The 22666-nt window shown below is 41.3% G+C and overlaps 1 protein-coding gene across 1 annotated transcript in view; it reads right to left on the minus strand.

Moving 5' to 3' along the window:
* Positions 1-383: 383 nt before the first annotated feature.
* Positions 384-22666, minus strand: part of LOC132390931 (FRAS1-related extracellular matrix protein 2-like) — a 132276-nt gene continuing 109993 nt past the window's right edge. Inside the window, exons 14-24 of the mRNA XM_059963466.1 lie at positions 20403-20706; positions 19184-19315; positions 17836-18167; positions 16546-16738; positions 12273-12377; positions 11678-11805; positions 8959-9093; positions 8671-8797; positions 4406-4593; positions 4161-4307; positions 384-920 (exon numbers count right to left, since the gene is read on the minus strand). Coding sequence (XP_059819449.1) covers positions 384-920; positions 4161-4307; positions 4406-4593; positions 8671-8797; positions 8959-9093; positions 11678-11805; positions 12273-12377; positions 16546-16738; positions 17836-18167; positions 19184-19315; positions 20403-20706 — 2328 coding nt within the window. The remainder of the gene's footprint in view (positions 921-4160; positions 4308-4405; positions 4594-8670; positions 8798-8958; positions 9094-11677; positions 11806-12272; positions 12378-16545; positions 16739-17835; positions 18168-19183; positions 19316-20402; positions 20707-22666) is intronic.

The following is a 22666-nucleotide window of genomic DNA, read 5'->3' on the forward strand; positions in this document are numbered from 1 at the left end:
GCCAGAAGTTAAAACCATCAATTCAGTGACAAAAGGAGTGGATGCAAGCCAGCAAAATGGGACCCATTTTCTTCAAACAACAGGAACCAAAACCAATGTTTAAAATAAAATCAGAAATCTCATAGTACCACACATTTGCTACTTTTCAAACATAAATAACTTGTTCAGTTCCAAAACTTGGTTGCTTAGTCCTTGCCATGTGCAGTTGCCAAACGTATCTTGGCAAGTGTTTTACAGTTTCCCCCCTCAAGTCCGAGGTAACAAAATTAAGCAGTTATTGCTTTTTTTTTTGCGAGAGGAAAGGCACTGCAGGATAAGGCACTGGGATTTCTTTCTTCTTATACCGGTACACGGCACAGTTGCTGTGACTGCCCACAGCACCGTTAGACCTCCGAGCTGTCACTGTGGCAGCTATGCCCTGTGGTTACTGTCTCATTGCTGCCAGCACGTCTCCTGTTTGAAGACTGCTTCCTACTGGCGAGAGGGTTTTTGCGCTTCAATAGCAGGAAGATGATGGTGACTATGGAGGCTAAGAGCAGCAGACCCCCAGCTCCTCCTACCACAGGGAGAATGCGGCCTTCAGGCTCCCTGTCAACAGCAAATGGACCTGGCTTCTGGTGCTGTTCATCGCTGGACAGGAAGTCTTTCTGGTTGATGATGATTTTATTGGAACGGTCCAGGGCTATGTGCTGAATGTTGGTGCCTCTGCTGTTCTCTGCCCCTATTGCCTGGGCAACATCGGGCAACTTTGGTGCCGATCGACGGCTGCGGTTGGATTCCAGGCTGTTGCCGGTGATTCCTTGGGAGGAAAGTGAGTGGTGCAGAAATTCCAGGCTTCTCTTCCCAATTCCTCTGTTGGAATTCTCCTTGGATCGAACGGTGTAAATAACGTGGATGTACCACTCTCGGCCTGCAGTCACCTGGCAGAGGATAAAAAGAGTGCAGCATAGTTGGATAAAACTCCTTTGTTTCTACAGTGAATTAAGTGAAGCTAAACAGATTGTAAATATTAAGAGAATATGTCATTAACTATTTGGGAAAAGGAACTGTTGAATGGGAAATATCTGCTTTGAATCTCAACCATAGGAAAAAACACTTTTACTGGTGGAGGGTAAAATGGCAGCAGACTGATTTTTGTTTCGGCCTCTAGACAAACTGAATGATACAGATCTATTTTATGCCATTGCTGTTAATGGAAGTTATACCCCTGTCCCAAACCCAATCTGCCCTCCAAATGTTTCCACTGTAGATACCATTCATGCGTTTCATTTCCTGCAGAGAACTTTCACAATGTTTCTTCATCCCAGTTCTGGAATTGGCTAAAAAAAAATCCCAGATTTGATTCTGGTTTCATGTTCACATTCAGCAGCTTGTTATTTACCATGTATAGATATTATTTTATCAATTATGTGGTTATCTAATTTTAGCTTCAATGCAGACGCTTTCTAAGCTGCTCTCTACAGAAGCTGAGGAAGTAGCGTTAATTATTGGTTGTCTCTTTCTCGTAATCACCTGGAATAAAACACCACCCTTTCTCTAATTTCAACTGCTTTCTCACAACATCATTCCTCTTTCACAAGCTTCTGAAAATCTAAAACACATCCCTTCTCTATCTTTTTTCTCCAATGTTCCTCTTTATTTTTACATCCCTTGACTTCCTCAACAATCAAGAGTTATTTTGAAAGGAGTGGTTAAATACTGTATCAAACCACTGTAAGATTCATATGTTACCCAAGGTCAAATTAATAGCCATTCCACTCCCAGGTTCAGGTTACTTGAATGTTACAGCAGACTGCTTCACTCGGGGTGCTGACTTGAGGAGCTGGATATGACCACATCCAAACTAATAACCTTCTGTATGAATGGTCAGCCTATATTGTGCCTTCCTGGATTAGTGCTGTGACAATAAAGCCTAATTGTCTCAGATTATCAATGACACAGCCTCCAAGACAACCCTATCCAGTGGTGGAAAGACAACATGATATGCATTCAAGGCGCAGCAATTGTATTAAGGTAATTCATTACAGCAGATGGCCAGGTTAGATTCCTCAGTTATACAACACAAATGAGAAATGTTCATCATTGTGTTCTACTTGTAGAAAGATAGATTTTCATTGAAGAAAAGATCATGCAAAAGCATTAAGCAAACACATTTTCCTCCTCGTGTTTGTAATTTTCAGCTCTTTGGTAACTATGACGGTGCCTTCTCCAGCAACAAGTCGGAGAAAATGCGCCATGCCGTAGCACAGCGACTCATTACTTGCGACAAACTACATCACTGCAAAGCCACTTCCATATGAGATCCTCTCAAGGCAAGTGGATGGTGTAAAGGAGCAGGTAAGAACTTGCCCATGTCAACCATGACAGATTCCTGACAGATGGAGCCAACCAGAACAAATGAAAAGCCCATTAGGAATGGTGGTGCTAATATTGTAGAATCACTCAAAATGGCCCAACTGGTCCAAGCTGACCAAGATTTCCCAATAGAAGGGAGTACCCTCTGCCCATGTTTGGACCATATTTCTCCAAATCTTTCCTATCCATGCACCTGACTAAGTATCTTTTAAATGTTGATAATGTACCTGCCTCAGCCACTTCGACTGACAGCTTATTTCATGTACGGACCACCTTTTGGGTGAAAAGGTTGCCTCTCAAGTTCCTATTACATCTTTCTCCTCTTCCCTTATTATTTTTACTCTTTTTCCCTTAATATGCTTTAAAATCTTTTCAGATCCTCTTTAATCTTCTTTGCCAAAGTTATCTCACACCCTCTTTTTGCCCTTCTGATTTCCTTCATGAAAATACTCTTGCATCTTGTAAATTAGCACATGGTTAATAATATCAGAGTTAAATGTGTGTCTCAAAGATGGCTGTGGAGAAGAGGGTTTGAATTTGTTGAATGTTGGCACCAGCACTGAGGAAAGAAGGAGCTGTTCCAATAAAATGGACTCTACCTTAACGATGATGGGATCAGGGTCATAATGAATCGCATCACTGGGGCTGTGGATAGGACTTTAAACTAAATAGTAGGGGTGTGGGTTCAACAGCTAGGAAAAGAATAGATAATGTAAAAGGGTACTGAAGTATCCAGAATAAAGAATAAGACTTTGAAGCAAACTCAATGGGCTGAATGCCCTAATTCTGCTCCTAAGTGTTATGGTCTAAAAAGTTTAAAGGGATAATTACTTAACTTCAGGCAACATGGAGACAAAATTGAAAAGAAGAGTGGTGAAGATGTTTTATTTGCATAAGCATTATATACGAATTAAGTTACATGATCTTGTAGTGCAGTTAGAGATTAGCAGGCATGATATTGTTGGCATCACTGAGTCAGTGTTGAAAGAAAATCACAGCTGGGAGTTTATCATCCAAGGATACATATTGAATCAAAAGTGAGGTGGGATGGCTTTGTAGGCAAAAAATGAAATCAAATCCTTAGGAAGAAGGCATATAGGATCAGGAGAAGTACATTCCTTGTGGGTAGAATGAAGAAACAGAAAGACCCTGATAGGACTGACATACAGGCCTTCAAACAGAGTCCAGAGGAGGTTCACAAGAATGATCCTCGGAATGAAAGGGTTAATGTATGAGGGGCATTTGATCCTGTACTCACTGGAGTTCGGAAGAATGAGTGGGAGATCACATTGAAACCTACCAAATATTAAAAGGGTATTAGACAGCAGTGGATGAGGATGTTTCCAATAGCGGGGAAGTCCAGGGCCAGAGGACCATGCTGTATCTCCAAAATGAGAAAAAGACAATGATCTTGGATGGTTAGCGAGCAGTGTACAATCTTGGACAGCCATGATAAAATTGTACACTGCCCTGTAACTGTGGACCTCTGTCTCAAAATACAAGGACATCCCTTTAGAACAAAGATAAGGAATCATTTCTTTAGCCAGAGGGTGATGAATTTGAGGAATTTCTTGCCTCAGCTGTGAAGTCCAAGTCATTGGGTGCATTTAAAGCAGAGGTGGATAGGTTCTCAATTAGTAAGAGTGCCAAAGGTTTAATGGGAAGTCAGGAAAATCAGGATGAGAGAAAATAAATCAGCCATGATTGATGGCAAAGCAGACTCGATAGGTTAAGTGGCCTAATTCTGCTCCTATGTCTTATATTCCTCCGATGATTCACCAAATCCCTTAATTTTGCTCACTTACTTGGAAGAGTGCAGCTGAAGCAAGGCTGAAACCATCAGACCCTGGCTGCTTCACTAGTGGAAGTGCATCCGGTTCATCAACAGCCAGCTTGGCATCAAAGAAAACATTACTGAAAACTGGGGCTTGGGACTCAGGCTGGGCTTTATCCTGAGGGAACAAAGAATACTTCTTGTTAATATGTGACCAGGCTGTGAATAGGCAACGTGAATTATACATGCATTCTTTTTCCTCAGCAGCTAACATACCAGAATCTTGAACCTGTACAGTAAAGATGGAGAGTCAGCCAAACACCCAAATTCATTATTTGCTGGATTGTACTTGGGGACATACCCATCCGCACCAGTGCATAGGAAAACCTTCTCAATGTTGCAGGTGAAAGAATCTCCCAGGTTCTGTACTGGGTCCACCATAACACGGCCATAGATGATAGACCCTGAAACAAAGGGGAAAAAAATATATATTAGGGTGAAAACAGAAAATCTGTAAACACTGACACAAGGAAGTCTGCTAGCCCATGGCCCAAGTACAGGGACGCAGCAATCAGGAGCTAATCACACTGCCCTGCCTCTCTGCAACTGTAATGTATTTCATCCCTAATACCAAGGCATTGGCTTCAGAAATAGATGAGGCAGAAATCACTGGCTTTTATATAGGAAATCATGAAAAAGGAATGAAAGTTGCTGATATTGTGCTGACCATCATTGCTTCAATAGCTTCTTTATAATGGGAGTCCAAAATTGTACTCTGCCCTCTAACTGTGGACCAACCGAGATCACTTTGTTCTTTTATTTTAGAGATACAGCATGGTAACAGGCACCCAAGTGACAAACTAACCTACGAATGAGTTTGGACTGTGGGAGGAAAGAGAGTACCTGGAGAAATCGACACAGTCACGGGGAGTGTGTACAAACTCTTTACAGGCAGCAGCGGGGAATGAATCCTGGCTGCTGGTGCTTCATTGTGTTTAACTACCCGTCACACTACAGCGCTGTCCAATCTGTGTAATTTTAATGTTGAAATCTCTGCTCTGAAATTTTTATTATTAGAAGGCATTTTATCCAAAAGCAGGAAAAGCAGAACACAATACAGGGACTTGAGCAAAATAACTTGCAGTTTCCAGGAATCCCTTTAAAAAGCTTAATCTGATAAATATTTTACAAAGCACTGGCAATGGATGATGCTGTAATATACAAGATATGGTACAATGTATTGATGTTGACTCACATCATTGTCTAATGCCTTCACCTACAGATAATGTTTTTGATCTCTCCTTAGCTTCACTCTTTCATGGACAACAAAAGAAAACAATAAATCAGTTGGCTGGAGGCAGATGAGACAGATTGGGCCCTAAGTCAAAATTTCTGCTAGCCTTCACAAAACAGGAGGATAATATGTACAATGCAGTTAAGGAAGAAATGTCAATGTGATTGAGCGTCAGGTTAGTAAAAGAGGTTTGGCATCTTCAAAACTATAACGTTCTGGGCCATTCCAGTTGGCTAAGAGAAGTAAGGGATTAAAGAGCAGAGGCTCCGATATTTACTTGTCAGCATTCTTTGGTGACATTCCAAATGTTTGAAAACTCTAAACTAATGAATTTGATAATGTTTAAAAAGGAAAGTTAACAGAGTGCATAACTACGAGTCTATCAGCTTTGCATTAGATGAGGCCAAAATATCTGAAAAATGCTAAATGTAAAGAATAAGTCAATATTTTGAAAAGCACAGATTAATCAAGGACAACCAGGATAAAGCATTGACACATCTGATTCATTGAAGAAGTACAAGCAATACTATGGAGGGAGGCTCCCTGCAGCTGTCTTACACAGATTTTTAGCAAGCCTACAAGTCCAGAAACAGCAAGAACAATGAGAAGATTTTAGCCTCAGATGAACTGAAGTCGAGTCAAAATGTACAGATAAGCAATGTAGTGAGAGCACAGACAGAAGGGCTGAACTCACCTTGGTATTATGAAAGAGGGGAGAGCAGGGTGAGAGAGAGTGGGGGTGAGAGAGAGAAAGAGAATGAGAATGAATGACCCTTAAGTCTCAGGTCAGGGTATTGGGAATAGTGACTGGGAATGAAGTTGGGGTTGTTTGTTCTTGAAGATTAGGACTGTCACTGGGTTCAGAAGACTAGGATAATAGGATAGTAAAAAGAGGTGACCAGAGTTGGGAGAGGTTGGAGAGCTGATGTCATGATGGGATTGTGGTGAACTACATATACCTGTCTGGACATGCCCCCTGCTGACTGCTCCTGTGGCTCCTCCCACAGACCCCGGTATAAAGGCGATTGAGGCCTGAGCCCAGCCCTCAGTCTCCAGGATGTAGTATGGTGGTCAACTATTGCTTGTTCTTTCTTCCAGTCAATCAAAAGCCAATATCTCGCCTTCATGTCTCAGAGAGAGTTATTGATGGTGCATCAGGGATGGAGTCATGCCTTGGACGACTGAGCCCTGTGATATGGGGATCAATCAAGGAGGCCATTGCGAGCATTGGACTATCGTGGGATCAACGTGCAGGAGAGCACTGGATAAGTTGACTGGTACACTGTATTGCTAATTCAATGGATGTAAGGATATTTGATTCCAGCAGGTGTTGTCTTTGGCATTAGGACATAAAGTTGGAATTTGGTAATGAGTTCCTGTGGATTGCAAGCAACTGGCATATTTTATTCCTGGATGGGTGATGAATGACTTGTGAAAAGATTTTTTTTCTCTATGTGCCTGAATGATCTTGTACCTGGAGATAATCTCAGCAAAGAGAATTGTGATGGTCAAAAATAATAATGCATTGAAAAATGTGGCAATTAGTTTATGAATTGGCATAAATATTTATTTATTTTATTTCGAGATACAGCAAGGTAACATGCCTTTCCAGCCCAACAAGCCTGCATCGTCCAGCTAATTCCAATATACCTAATTCTTTACACAATCATTTTGAAATATCTTTTAATTATGGAAATTCTTATTTTCTTTGTAATCTTCTGCTTGCTTTCAACTGTTCTGCTCTTGGACATCCAGAATTGTGTGTTAAGAGCAGTGTTTAAAGTTCTCTGGAACTTCTATGGGGTGAAAAGGAAAGATAGATTTCCCACAGTAGGGATCAATAACTGAGGAGTGTTACGAAGGATGAACAACTCTGATCGGCAGAAGGGTGCAGAGTCGCCCATCACCCCCCCCCCCTTTGGAGAATCGCAAATCGCTACTATTTCAATGCTGCTAACAAGGAAGTAAGAGAGACAAAAGGAAACCTGCCAGGGCAGTTGTTATTGATAACAGCTCATGAAAGTTAATGAGAGAGACACACAGCTCAGAGATACACAAGGTGGAATGTCTCCTACTGACAAAAGCCATTGATGTACTGCTATTGTCTTGTGGAGAAGGATTGTTTACTTGGTACTGTTCTATTCATTGAAACCCCTCAGGAGGCAACCAGAGTGGGCTGGTTTGATAGGTTACATCATCCCAACCTGATTGACACCTGAGACCCCATGAGTGGGGATAAAAGTGAGGTCTGGGGTAACACCCCTCAGACGCACCAGGAGAAACACTAGTGAGCATCAGAACCCCCACGAGACAAGGTGGGAGATCAGAGACCGAACGAAGGGTCAGTAACTTTTAACTCACAGTGTTTTGTAGCGAGACCGGTGGGGGCTTGTGTGTGTGTCCACCCTTGCCTGGGTGATGAGCCCACCACAGAAGAACAGTCTAGCTAAAGGATGGAGGGGTCAGACGTGAATGCCCACAACAACAATGCATCGACGGATCAAAATCGTAAAGGAAGGTTGGCAAGGTAATAGCTGTTACTGTTCTCACGTTTTCTCTCTCTCTCTCTCTCTCCAACAATTGAAACACAGCGACAAACAACTACCGCAACCTGCATGAACTGAACTGAGCTTTATATTTCCATCTGACAATTCATTATCCCCTAGACAACTATAGAACTTGTTTCATTAGTGATTATTATTATACCCACACTTTTAGGTTTAGTATTACTAACGTATATTCTCTGTATATTCACATTGATATTATTTTGTATATTTTTGGTAATAAATATTGTTGAAAATAGTATCACCAGACTCTGACTGACACTTCTATCTTTGCTGGTAAGACACCCAGTTACGGGGTACGTAACAGGAGACAGTCAAAGTAATTGACAATAAGGATGCGAGTGAGCACAATACTTCTCCAAGAAAGTGGTGGGTGTTTGCAGAATACTATAGGAAAGGCTGATGAGGACAACTCCTCCAACCAAGCTTTAAAAGTTTTGGTTGGTACTTGAGGTTTTAAAACCTGCATGGCTCTGATCAGGATCTGGGAAGTGGGATTAAAATGGATAGTTCTTTATTAAGTGGAGAGACTCACTTGACTTTCTTGTTATACATTCTAAATTTCTGTGATTAATCATAAGCATGCCTTCATTGGCGGTGCTTAATGTATATATATGCATGTACAAGCAGATATTCTGTAACTCATTCGCAGTCTTACAGATACATTAGAAATACCAACAAACCTTCTGAAAATGCAACATCTGTTCCTTCTCCAAATCCCATTGAGCCGTCAGATAGCCAAAGCTCTCTCTTCGACAGGAGAACCATTTGAGTATTCAGGCTAAACTCAGCAGCCACAGGATCACTCACCTTTGACAAAGAATGGAGCAAAAAAGTAAAGTCCTGTCATAGTTATATATTTTAATTACATTAATTACCAACTATGATGAAGTATTATGGTTTATATTGTGAACATTCAATCATTAAGTGTAAAGGAAGTTACAGGTGAAATCTATTAATCTTTACCATACCTGCTGGAATCGAATATCCAAATTGAATATAATGGGTTCCTGTGGATTGCAGGTAACTGGAAGTTTGTGCTCCTGTTTGGGTGTTGAACTACATGGGATAAGCTTCACAGTATATGTCCCTGAATAATCCCGGACCTGGAAGAAATCCCAACAAACTGTAATGAATGACAACACTAATGCCTCTCTGAAGTTGGCAAATGTTGTTTTGGAGTGGTCCAAGTACATAAAGCTATTTAGAATTTTAAATGATTTTTTGATGTACATTTCAATTATAAATGCTTATCATTTTTCTTCTTGTTATGGAGAAGAAGATTCAATTATCTTTTTTATCATATACTATTAGATTAATTCTATGTATGATCGTGATAATGTTTACTTTTCCTTTTATTTGAATTGTTACTGATATAGATTTCTGAGACAATTCTCCTCTTGTTTATATATATGTACTTCTTTAATTTAACTAATAAAAAGATTGATAAAGAAAGAAAGAATTTTAAATGACTTCTGTGGCTCTACTTCATGTTTATGTTTTAATATGGAAGAGGAAGAAAATACATTAGAGTCATTGAAGAAAAAAACAATCAGGTACAGAAAGGATTGCTGAATAAATTAAGCCTAGCTGTATGATCTTACTTCTCAAAACCCTTCTGTAATAGTGACTCAGCAAATACCAGCATCCAACCCACAGGATTCCCTTTCAGGGACAGGGGCAGTATCATTGCTCCTAAGGCTTTGGTAAGGATAATGTAAGGTGTTTAGCATCAGTTATTCTGCACTATTCACAAGGATATTACATCAAGACCTAGTCCTTGCTAAACTGTATTATTCCGCAAACAGCAACATTGAAATAGAAGAAGAGGGTAAGGGGAGTGAAGTCGATATTCTTACCATCAGGTTGGAGGCTTCACAGATGGAATATAAGGTGTTGCTCCTCCACCCTGAAGGCAGCCACGTTGTGGCACGAGAGGAGGACATGGACCGACATGTCGGAATGGGAATGGAAATCAGAGTGTTTGACAAGCAGGATATTTTGCATTTGGCAGTTGGAATGGAGTTGCTCGATGAAACAGTTCCCCAATTTACAATGGGTCTTACTAATGTATAGGGAGTTGCTCCCTGCACTGAGAGTACTGGACAGAATAGAAGACCCCAGCAGGTTTGCAGGTGAAGTGATCCCTCAACTCAAAGGACTGTTTGGAGCCCTGAATGGAGTTGAGGGAAGGGGCAAATGGGCAGGAGTAGCAGTTTGGCTGTTTGCAGGGATAAGTGCTGGAAGGGAGATTAGTGGGAAGGAAATCATGGAGGGAGCAAATCCTTCAGAAAGTGAAGAGAGAGGGAAAGTTAAAGATGTGTTTGGTGGCAGTCCCTTGGAGGTGGCGGAAGTTGCAGAGAATGATGTGTTGGATGTGCAGGTTCAATGGGTGGTAGGTAAGGACGAGGGGGACTGTATCACTGTTCAGGTGGCAGGAAGATGGGGTGAGTGTGGATGTTTGGGAAATGGAGGAGATGTGGGTAAAGGCCGCATCAATGGTGGAAGAAGAGAAAACCCTTTCTTTGAAAAAGAAAGACATCTTTGATGACCTAGAAAGAAAAACTGCATCCTGGGAACAGATGCAGTGCAGACAAAGGAACTGAGAAGAGGGAAAAGCATTTTTACAGGAGACAAGGTAGTAAGAGATAATCAATGGAATTGGTAGGTTAATAAAAGATGTTGGTCAACAGTTTGTCTCCAGAGATGGAAAGAGAGATCAAGGTAGGGGAGGAAGGTGTCAAAAATGGACCAAGTAAATTTAAGGGCAGGGTGGAAATGAGATGCAAAGTTGGTGAAATTAAGGAGCTTAGCATGTATGCAAGAAGTAGCACCAATACAGTCATCAATGTGGTGAAGGAAGAGTCAGGGACTGTTCTAAGTGGCCAGGGACTGTTCTAAGTGGCCAATGAAAAGGCAATCATAGCTGGGGCCCATGAAGTACCCATGGCTAACCCTGGATCTGGAGGAAGTTGGAGGAGCCAAAGAAAAAATTGTTGAGGGTGAGGACCAGTTCTGTCAGATGGATATTGGTGGTGGTGGAGGAGAACTGGTTGGTTCTTTTTTTTGAAAAAAGAAGCAAAGGGCTTTAGGCCTTCTTGGTTGGGGTGGTGGGGAGGTATAGAAGTGTATAGGGACTGGACATCATGGTGAAAATGAAGCGGTCAGGGCCAGGGAATTAAAAGTTAGAGAGGTGATTGAGAGCATGAGAAGTGTTGTGGGCGTAGGTGGGAAGGGACTGAACCAAGGGGTATAGAATGGAATGGACACAAGTTCAGTGGGGCAGGAGCAGGTAGAGACAGTAAGATTAACCAGATAGTCAGGTTTGTGTATCTTGGGTTGGAGAAGTAAGCAGTGCAGGGTAAGGGAACTATAAGTTTGGTGGCAGTGGGTGGGAGTTCTCCAGAGTTGAAATCATAATTCATGGTATGTCCAATCAGAAAATTCACTGAGACAAGAAGAAGGAATAGATATTGAACAGAGAGCTAAGATGTGGGGTCTAACCATAGCCATGATCTAGACTGAAGGGTGGGAAGATGCACAATATCGCTTGAGCAGTAAATAAAGAGGTTGCTCTATAAATGCAGGGATGAGCATGTAACTATGAGGACATGGGTATGTGAATTGCTAATAGATACACAGCAAGTGAGTCAGCATGTGTGAAAATTTCTTATTAGGTAGGGAACTTACAGAGAAGTCGGAAGTGAAACTCCACTGCTGTGTTGGCTGGTTGTAGGTTGGCTCACTGCGAACAAGGCTGAGTGTGAAGGTGAGGCCGGGATGATCGGCAGACATTACCATTGATGCCAGGGAGGTACCTAGAATACAAGGCAATGCCCACAATGTTTCACCTCCAGAAGGGAACAACAGAAATATGAAACCTAGAGACAAGTGCACCTCAGGGTAAATTCAATCATTTGTCTTTTTTTTTAAAAAGATAATCAACGCACCTAACAGCACAAAGAAGATTTGTCTGCTGGCAACTATTCTCTACCTATCAAAGCAAGTTGAATGGAGGATCTGTTTCATACTCGTGTCAGTAAAGTGATTGTTGTTCAGACTCATATTACACTTATATATCTGTCTTCCATGAAAATCAGCATCAATAACCAATTTATTTCTGTCCATATTCAAAAAAAATTGCAGAAATTTTCCTTTATGTGACCTGACATTATTAAAGTAACTGTTTTTTTTTCAAAACAGTTTGGATCTCACATGGGGCATCTGTCCTTAATAGCATCTGAGTGATAAGTCACAAAAAAAATCCACAAAGTTTGCTACCTACCAGGATGAGACATGACGAACTGGCCGCTGAACCGCACCTCAGTCTTGAAATTCACCACCAGCCTCCCTTCTTCATTAATCCTCATGCTGGTTGGATACAAGGCACCTGCATGTGTAGTCAAACATCGTGTTTTATAGAAAACACACACACATTGTAGTTACAGTGATACCACGTTCCATGAATGAATAAAAGCATTGGGCATAAGTTTCTAATTGAATATTTTTGTATTGTCATATACCTACTCAAAATCACTTCAATAGTACTTTCTCTAATTTTCAAAGTTCCATACTCAGCATCAATGGCAGAGGAAGGGAAAACCCTTTCTTTGAAAAAGGAGGACATCTAGAAAGAAAAGCTACATCCTGGGAATCAATCTGGCGGAGATGAAGAAACTGAGAAAAGGAATAGCATTTTTTACAGGAGACGGGGTGGTAAGAGATAACCATGGGACTTGGTAGGTTTATAAAAGATATCATTGGAGACTAATGATAAAATAAGTCAAAGTCAGCATGGTTTCTGTAAAGAGAAATCTTGTCTGACAAATCTGCTGGAGTTCTTCGAGGAAGTAACAAGCAGGGTGGACAAAGGAGAGGCAGTGGATGTCATTTACTTAGATTTTCAGAAAGCATTTGATAAGGTGTCACACATGACGCTGCTTAACAAGATAAAATCCCATGGCATTACAGCATATATACTGGTATGGATAGTGGAATGGCTGACAAGCAGGAGGCAGGAGTGGGAATAAACGTAGCTTTTTGGGTGACTATCTGGAGGCGGAGCGAAGTTAAGATGGCATTAAACAGCGACTCCTTTGCTTGCATCTTCAGAAACTATTTCCATCTTTAATATCTTTAATTTTCCCTTTCAGGGTTCTTTTGAAGACCCTGAGCTGAAGCTACATGCTGACTTCAGTTCTTTGTGGGAATGGGACCCATTCTCGGGATTTCAGGACGGGCCGTTGTTTGGCACGCCAAGGGTTCGGCCTGAGAGTCCGGCTCGGATTCAGAAGCCTAAGATCTCGGGGCTCTGGAGACGGGCGGATCAAGGGTCGGTGTCACGGTAGGAGACCCGTGTGTCGTCAGGGGAGTCGGTAAATCTACTGCTCTGTGCCCAGAGACCCGGGACCTTTGAAATCTTTAGGCACAGAGCTCGAAAAAAGTGATGTAAAGGACTTTGAACATCATAAACCAGCGAGTTGTTTGTTATGTCTCCCTTCTTGCTGGGAATATGGAGACATCTCCTTCTCCTTTATTAGGGAGAGAGAGAGTATGTCGAGTGCTGGGTGAAACACAAAGTCTTTGGGTTAACTGCAAGTCTGTGTCTTTGCTCATGCTTAGTGCTCTGTGGTGATGTTGATGCTTTTTTTGCCAGTGGGTGGGGGGGGATTGTTGCCTGCTACCGCTTACGTGTGGGAGGGGGAGCTGGGGAGGACTTTGGAGTTCTTACGTTTAATCTATCTTTAACTCGTTGGGACACTCCTCTGTTCCTGTGGATGTTTGTGACAAAAAAACATTTCAGGATGTATATTGTACACATTTTTCTAACAACAAACTGGTTGGCTGCCGGTGACTAGTGGTGTTCCTCAGGGGTCTGTATCGGGACCGCTACTTTTCACATTGTTTGTCAATGATTTAGATAATGGAATTGATGGCTTTGTGGCAAAGTTTGCAGGTGATACAAAGATAGGTGAGGGGTAGGTAGTGCTGAGGAAGAAATGCAATTGCTGCAGGATTTAGACAAATTGGAAGAATGGGCAGATGGAATACAGTATTGGGAAATGTATGATAATGTATTTTGGTAAAAGGAACAATATTGCAGACTATTAATTAAATGAGGAGAAGGTTCAAACATCAGAAATGCAGAGGGACTTAGGAGTCCTCGTGCAATTTACAGGTTGAGCCTGTGGTAAGGAAGGCGAATGCAATGTTGGCATTTATTTTGAGGAGAATAGAATATAAAAACAAGGAGATAATTCTGAGGCTTTAGAAGACACTAGTTAGGCCACATTTGGAGTATTGTCAACAGTTTTGGGTCCCATATCTCAGAAAGGATGTGTTGTCATTGGAGAGAGTCCAGAGGAAGTTCATGAGGATGATTCCTGGAATGAAGGGGTTAACATATGAGAAGCGTTTGACAGCTTTGGGCCCAAACTCACTAGAATTTAGAAGAATGCAGGGGATCACATTAAAACCTACCGAATGTTGAAAGAACCAGATAGGGTGGATGTGGAAAGGATGTGTCCTCTGGTGGGGATATCAAGAACTAGAGGGCACAAAATTGAGAGACAGCCCTTTAGAATAGAGATAAGGAAGAATTCTTTTTAGCCAGAGAGTGGTGAATCTGTGGAACACCTTGCAGTGGATGCCAAGTCTGTGTGCATATTTAAGGTGGAAGTTGATTGTTCCCTGATAGGTCTAGGCATCAATGGATTTGACGAGAAAGAAGGTGTATGAGATTGAGTGAGATTTGGGATCAACCATGATGGAATGGCAGGGCAGACTTGATGGGCTGAATGGCCCAACTCTGCTCCAATGCCTTATGGTCTTATGTTGGTCAACAGTTTGTCTCCAGAGATGGAGAGAAAGATCAAGATAGGGGAGAGAGGTGTCAGAAATGGACTGAGTAAATTTAAGGGCAGGGTGGAAGTTAGATGCAAAGTTCATGAAATTGAGGAGTTCAGCATGGTTGTAAGTAGCACCAATGCAGTCATCAATGGAGTAGATGCTGTCTGGTTTAGAGAGCATGTGCTATCATGAGAGGCTGGATAAACTTGGTTTGTTGTCTCCAGAGTGTCAGAGGTTGAGAAGAGATCTGATAGAGGTTCATAAGATTATGAGTGGCATAGATGGAGTAAATAAGGAGTTTCCTAGGGTAGAACTATCTAATACAGAAAGGCATGTGAGAGGGGTAAGTTCAAAGGGGAGGGTTAAGTTTTTCACTTCGAGAGTGGTGGATGCCCGGAATATGCTGCTTGGTATGGTGGTAGAGGCATACAGATTAGAGGTTTTTAAGAGAATTCTGGATAGGCCTGTGGTGAACTACATATACCTGTCTGGACACGCCCCCGCTGACTGCTCCTTTGGCTCCTCCCACTGACCGTGGCTCCTCCCACAGACCCCGGTATAAAGGCGATCAAGGCCTGAGCCCGGCCCTCAGTCTCCAGGATGTTGTATGGTGGTCAACTACTGCTTGTTCTTTCTTCCAGTCAATAAAAGCCGATATCTCGCCTTCACGTCTCAGAGAGAGTTATTGATGGTGCATCAAGGCCCATGGATGTAACAAAGATGGAGGGATATGGACATTGCGTAGGTAGGAGGGATTAGTGTTTGGGTGATCTTAGCTGGTTTGGCAGAACATTGTGGGCTGAGGGACTGTTCCTGTGCTGTGCAGTTCTAAAACGTCAAGTGCTTGTAGAGTGATGTCTGGAGTAGCACTACTTAGTTACGAAGATCAAGCTAGTTGTCCTGCAGCATAAGGCTGGAGGGACCATAAAAACAGATTTCACTGAATTTACACAGAAACTATAATAGGAATTAGGCTGACTCCAATGATTCAGTCCATCATCTCACAAATCTGTGCTAAAACAAGAACTCTAGCACTTCGTGCTGGATCGCATACATCAAATCTTACAGCAAAAATTGTTTGCCCTTTAATCTGAGCTATATTCATTTATCAACATGCACAAGAACTGATTGTTTTCTTCCTGGGATGGGTAGAATACACAGTTGGTAGTGAGATTACCACTGTGTATGAAAAATGGCACTGGCCTAAAGTGCTGGCCAGTAATCAAGACAAGCTGACAAGTGTGGGCATGCTTTCACTTCTAAGAGGCACTTGATGCAGATCTATTGAGTTGAATGGGAAGAAATATTTGAGAGAAAATGAAGCCACCTGGCAATGCTAAGCCACCCGAGAATTCAATTTTTTTTAAACAAGAAAATTTTATTGCACCCATTGAAATCTCTCCTGAAGTGTGGTGGGACTACTGTGAGGCTGAGTAAAAGTTCCAGGCGAGACCTGCAGAAGTTTCTTTCTTTTGAAGTCAGATGATATGCATTTGGTATTACAAGTGAATGTGATCACATCCAGCTAAGAACTAGAAGGAAATGAAAGCTGGTGGTACCCTACCAGATCCACAGGTAGCAGCCCTGGGAAGTTTGAACAGATTCTTTGACTTGACATGATGTACCTGGAACTAACCTCTCCAAACTATCTTTAATTGTCCCAAGACTGAGCATTCTAAGCATTAGACCCAGACCTCCTTTCAAAATACCTTGTAGTTCTGCTTCGGGAGGGCTGCCAATGCCGTCTTTCCATAGGATGGCAGTATCATACACAAAAGTGAGCTTCAGTTCAGACTGCAGATCAAAATGTTGCCAGGTGCCAACTGCTGCAGGTGAGTGAAAGACATAAGAGACGAAAAGAGGGACACGGAGTGTGACATATGACTGGACCAGGTTCAGCACCTACAATTCAAACAAATAAAATTAGCATCCACAAGGGAAAAGAAACATTGTCATTCAGTCCATTGAGATCCCGAAAATATTCAAAACTGTCTGTTTATAAGAGGAAGAGGAAGAACAAATGCAAATTGCCCATATGGTTCCTCCACAGGTTGTTAAGTCCAAATATGCCTTAAGTTCTATCTATTGAGTTACCAGCTTACCTCCTTACAATATGAACAAAAGTGAGAAAATAGCATAAGTTAGTGTAAACCATTAAATAACACAGGTCTCAAATCATGTTCTTTCTTTTAACCAAATATTAGAGTTTCATTCCACTATGCTCAAAATCCTGCTAATCAAGTCTTTGATCTGTGTGTAAATCAAAGTTTTGTTCTGGGACAACTACAAAAGAACTTACACATTATCTTTAGTTCTCACATTTATATCGAATCATTGAAACACACAGTGAAATGTGCCAAAGGATTTTTCTGGGGGCAGCCCACAAGGGTTGCCCTTCTTTTCGATGCCAACATAGCATGCCCACAACTTACTAATTTTAACTGCACATCTGTGGGATGTGGGAGGAAACCAGAGCACCTGGAAGAAATCCTTATGATTATGGGAAGAACATACAAGCTACTTACAATACAGTGGCGAAAATCGAACCTGGACTGGTGATTGCCGACATTGTAATGCGATTGTGTTAACCACCATGTTCAAGGGCATACTATCAAAATAACACTTGGCTGCAAATTCCTTTTTCATTTATTTCCCTCATTCTCTCTTACTCCTTCTCAGAGTCTGTAATGCAATCACCAAAGAAGGCAGAATGATGGTATCTCCTAGCTCCCTGCTACTTATTAGACACAGAAGCTGCATAACAAGGAAGCAAAATGATAAACTCTCTCATTCTCCCATATTAAACTTTTCACAGCATCTCCTCACAGTGAAGCAGTGGGAAGTCACCATTCTCACACAAGCGCATTATTATGCCTTCAAAACTCTGAACCCATTTGCAGAACACATGAAATATGACTCCCGAAACACAGTTAACAACAGGAAAAGGTAAGGTCAGGCAAAAATAACAGTACCTATTTCCAGAGAATGATCTAACTCACCTGCCCATCAGTACCAATAGTACCTCCACAGTCAGTGAGAAGCTCAGACATGTCATAATAGCTTGTGAACACCCACAGACATGCTTCAAGATTGAGGTTACGGTAGAATCGAAGTGTACTGGCAGAACGCAGTTTTGTGCTGTACTGATATGGAGACGTTTCTCCAATCACTTCAGGGTTCTTTGTTGCATCGTTTATGAAGCCATAACGGGTTGATACTTCATGATGGTCCAAAAGGTTGGAGCATTTATGGTTACCAATTCGCGTGCCATCTGTGCTTAGGGTCAACTCAAAGTTGGACAGTGGCCTAGTTGAGATGACAGGGAGCATGCCTGTGAATTGGAAGAAGTCATTTACAATGTGGTTAAGGAGAGATAATTTCTGATGTACAGTTATCACATAATTGGCAACAACATGCATTAATAGAAAAAATATACATTTGAATATTTAGGCAAAATCCACACATGAAATAGGAACCAAACAGCTAGATATTTTGATTTGACTATAACTTCTAAAACCCTTAACCTTCATGAGTATCCAATCAACAATAATTGAAGAGTCTATATTTCAGAAGTGTCAGAATGCCATCATTTTACTTTGTAAATCCAATTTCTATGCTGGCATTTTCCATTTGGGAATAGATTCATTTTAATGGTCAGGGGAACTGTGTGTCAGTTGAGGATTGCAAAGTCTTACAGTTGGTCTTTAGTTGCTGACATGTTCCCCTTCCCCCTTTGGTGATTCAATATCTGTATATATACAGTATATATAGTATATAACACTGTCTCCTTGAGCTCCAATTCATGTAATTATCTGGCCACATTTCTCCAGAACCAACTACATTTCATAACTTCATTTGAAAATTCCCACATTAGCTGCTACATCCAACTTTGAAAAAATGGAAAGCAAACCATGTGGAAACAAAGACATTGAGGTACATCTTCACTTTGGGAACATTTGATAACATATTGTAAGTCTTACCCTACACTGCTTATGACTTGAGAATATTCTCGTCCTCTCAAGTTTCTATGCCAATGTCCAAAATCTCTCACTAGCCAAGGAAATATGACATAATTTTAAAATGCAATTTCATAAAAAATTATGCTACATAAAAAGTTTATCCCATAATAAAAAGCATTATACTCATTATTAATGTTCTTCCTTCCCATTCCTAAAGGTACAGGAAGCCTCAATATCTAATCTTTTCATTTCTGAAAATGATAACACAGTGCTCCTCAATTACTGTAATGCTGCTTTAGTCCTGCCCTTTTTCTACTGAAGGCTGCTGGAAGTACAGAAGTTTAATAACCAGGACTTCAGACAAACAGAGATGTTCAGATACACTTACCATCCAGGTGAGGCATTGTTACTGTTAGCTTTATAAGGTTTGGCTGGTCAGGATCATCTGAGCCAGTGTAATGCAACTTTGCAGAGAATGGTTCAGCACCCACTGCTCCTGGCACACGTGGCTGGCAAAGCCCTGGAAACACATTAACCAACAGAACTGCCACGCTGCAATAACATAAACATGCAAAGAAATCCCTGCATGAATACCATCACTATGTTGAGTTTCAGTTTAAAATTTAATATATGTTGTTAGGAAACATTTTTTCTCCCTTACAGTTGCTTGATGCAATATTAGCTCCATACATATAATACGAAGTCTCTAAGTCAATGATACATTATTTGTCAATTTCAAAGAGGAAGGATAACATAACTTTTCTTCCCAATTTATATATTACCTGATGGAAAATAAAACATTGCATTCTGAAATAGGCAAATTCTCTATACTCACATACTATACTATTGTTCCAGTGACTGGGACAAGGTGAAGTTACACCAATGTGTTGCTATTATTTCTGCAGGTATTTTCCTGTGGGGAATTAATAGAAAATAGTCCCTGTCACTATCAAACTACTAACGTTCTGGGTCAATATGGTGGAGATCGAAGGCCATGGTGTTTCAGATGTGCTCTTTGGGCTGCTAACTAACTTCACTACAAGCTTTGACTGTCCTTCACATTCCCTTCCAATGCATTTGGGGTAATGGGGTTGGCAGTGAGAACTCCGCCAGTATCAAGGCTCCTTCCTGCAGGCTTTCAATTACCTTCAGAGACAAGTAACAAAAAAGACTTACACTTATGTTCATGTGTTCTCAGTCGCCAAAAATACTTCACAGCCGCTTTTTGTGTGAGGTGGCTGTGGTAATGTGGCATGTACTTCTGTATAGAAAATCCCATGTGATAATCCCATGCTGATTGTGCTTAATTTTTTATTAGCTGACGGTTAGATATTGCCAAAGCCAATAAGAAGAACACACCTGGTGGAACGTGCAGATAGTGGATGAGGATAGGGTTAAATTTTGCCGTGATGCTATATCTTTACCAATTGGCTAACACTTAGACATAAAGAGTTCACATTTCTGAGTAAGGGATAGAATAAGCAGTGAATGAATACACTCAGGAAAGAGGGAGAGGAGGTAACATGTATAAACTTAGTGAAATGTTATTTTAAAAGAGGAAAACAAGAGTAAGTTGGAGAAACAATGTTGAAGCCTTGGGCACTTACCTTCTTCCCTGCTGATTGTAACGATGGGACTGAGTAGCTCCAGCCCTGCATCCCCACCAGCAGTGAACGCCCGGGCTGCACATTGCACCCTCGAGCCTGAATGGAAGTAGATGGAGTCCAGGGTAATCAGTTTGGTGCTGGTGAAGAACGTGTTTGAATCTACTTCACGCAGGGGGTTGGTGACCCCATCGACACCACTGGGGGCACCGACAAGCCAGCGGTACTGTGTCAAAGTGTCATTGATATTCTCGGCTGAACAAATTGAGCCAGTTTTATCATAGTCAGAGTATTTTGGATTGCAGGCCTGAGGAGGAAAAGGAAAGTTGGCACCGTGATCCAATAACATCAAAAACTCCTGCACAGAGTGATGCGGAGCAGCATCGCTACGGGGCTTTCTAGTGGCCAAATGCTAGAATGAACAATTTTGGACCGCCTATCTATTGTGGACCAAGAGAGGCAGTTGCAAGAAGTCTAGGAAAAAAATTATAAATTGATGAAATCTGACTCCTGCTAAGTGTTTTGTAGCTCACAGAAAACTTATTTTTAAAAGGTAATTAATTTCAATTTGATTCATACTGGGAAAAATGGTTTAACTACATAATGCCTCATAGGCCTGATTTTATTTTCACAAATCAATGAATGTGTTGTAAAAAAAAAATCACATAGTTCTTTCCTTTTGCTTGTTTTTTCTTTCCACTCTTTTCTATAAGTGTATACATCAGATAAATACTTTGTGATTTGTGATATATATGATTATATGATATATATGTACAATGTCTGAAATACATGTTACTGAAGTGTTTGTTTGATGATGAACTTCAATTTAAAAAAATTTAAAAAAGGTATTTATATTCTTTACAATAATAATGATTGCCTAAAAAATTTTAAACATGGTGAAAGAAATTGAATTGGACCAGAAACAGCAGATAGAATTGTAATGCATGATTAACCTCCATTGAGAAAGTGCCCCCTGCTCCCTTCCTTTATTCCCCACTCTGACCTTCTCACCTGCCCATTATATCCCCCTGGGACCCCTCCTCCTCCTATGGTCCACTCTCCTCTCCTATCAGATTCTTTCTTCTTCATCTCCTGGCCTTTCCCAACCAACTGGCTCCACCTATCACCTTCCAGCTAGTCTCCTTCCCCTCACCCACCTTTCCATTCTGGCATCTTCTCCCTTCCTTCTCACTCCTGATGAAGGATGTTGGCATGAAAAGTCAACTATTTATTCATTTCCATAGTTGCTGCCTGACCTGCTGAGTTTCCCCAGCACATTGTGTGTATTGCTTGGATTTCCAGCATCTGCAGATTTACTTGTGTTTGTGATTAACCTGTGGCTTTTTGACCTGGTGTAACAAACGATCAATGATGGTACACACAACAAAGAAAAATAAAGCCATTATCAAACCTCAGCAAAGACAACATCAACCTCTCTTTCATTACTGGTCTAACAGCAATCGCTATAATAAGGACTTCTATCCAATATTCATGGGTCAATTCAATTCTCAAACACTTACAACTTACTTCGAGCTTAATAACCACATTGCCAAGCTTTCAAACCAAGCTAACCATATGACAATGGCAAACACAAAGCCCAAACACACTAGAAGACACTCCTTGATGAATTTCCTTCTCCTGCAGGCGAAGGAGGTTCACAATTGCTGCCAGTAATTACAGACTGATGGAGCACAAGTTTGTGGCCTCCAGCTTAGCCACCAAAAGGAGAAGGTGTAGCCTTACTGGTGAAGATGCTCTGCTAGGCCCAGTAGTGTAGAGAACAATAAAGCCAGTAAAAGGTGCTTTGATGACTCTGCTTATACAGAATCACAGAGCCACAGAGCTCAGAAACATAGCCTTCGACCGACTGTGTCTCCACCAGCCATCAACTGCCCACTAAACCTGCATTAATCACTGTATTCACATCATTTGCCCCAGATTTTATCACTCACCTAACCACTAGGGGCAATTTATATTGGTCAATTAACTTACCAACCCGCACGTCTAAGATAGGGGAGGAAACGGGCACTCAGGAAAAGGCCATGTAGTGACAGGGAGAACATCCAAACTCTACATTGGCAGCATTGAATCTGTGTTACTGAAGTTGTAAGACCGCTGTTCTACTGGGTGTGATATTGTGTTGCCCCTTTGCAAATGAAAATATATTCACCTTCTCACATCGTAGTTACACCCATGTAACTTTAAATTCCTGGGTGTCACTATCTCAGAGGACCTGTCCTGGATCCATTATATGAGTATTATTGTGA

This window comes from Hypanus sabinus, chromosome 3 (genome assembly GCF_030144855.1).
Source record: "Hypanus sabinus isolate sHypSab1 chromosome 3, sHypSab1.hap1, whole genome shotgun sequence".
Lineage (NCBI taxonomy): Eukaryota > Metazoa > Chordata > Chondrichthyes > Myliobatiformes > Dasyatidae > Hypanus > Hypanus sabinus.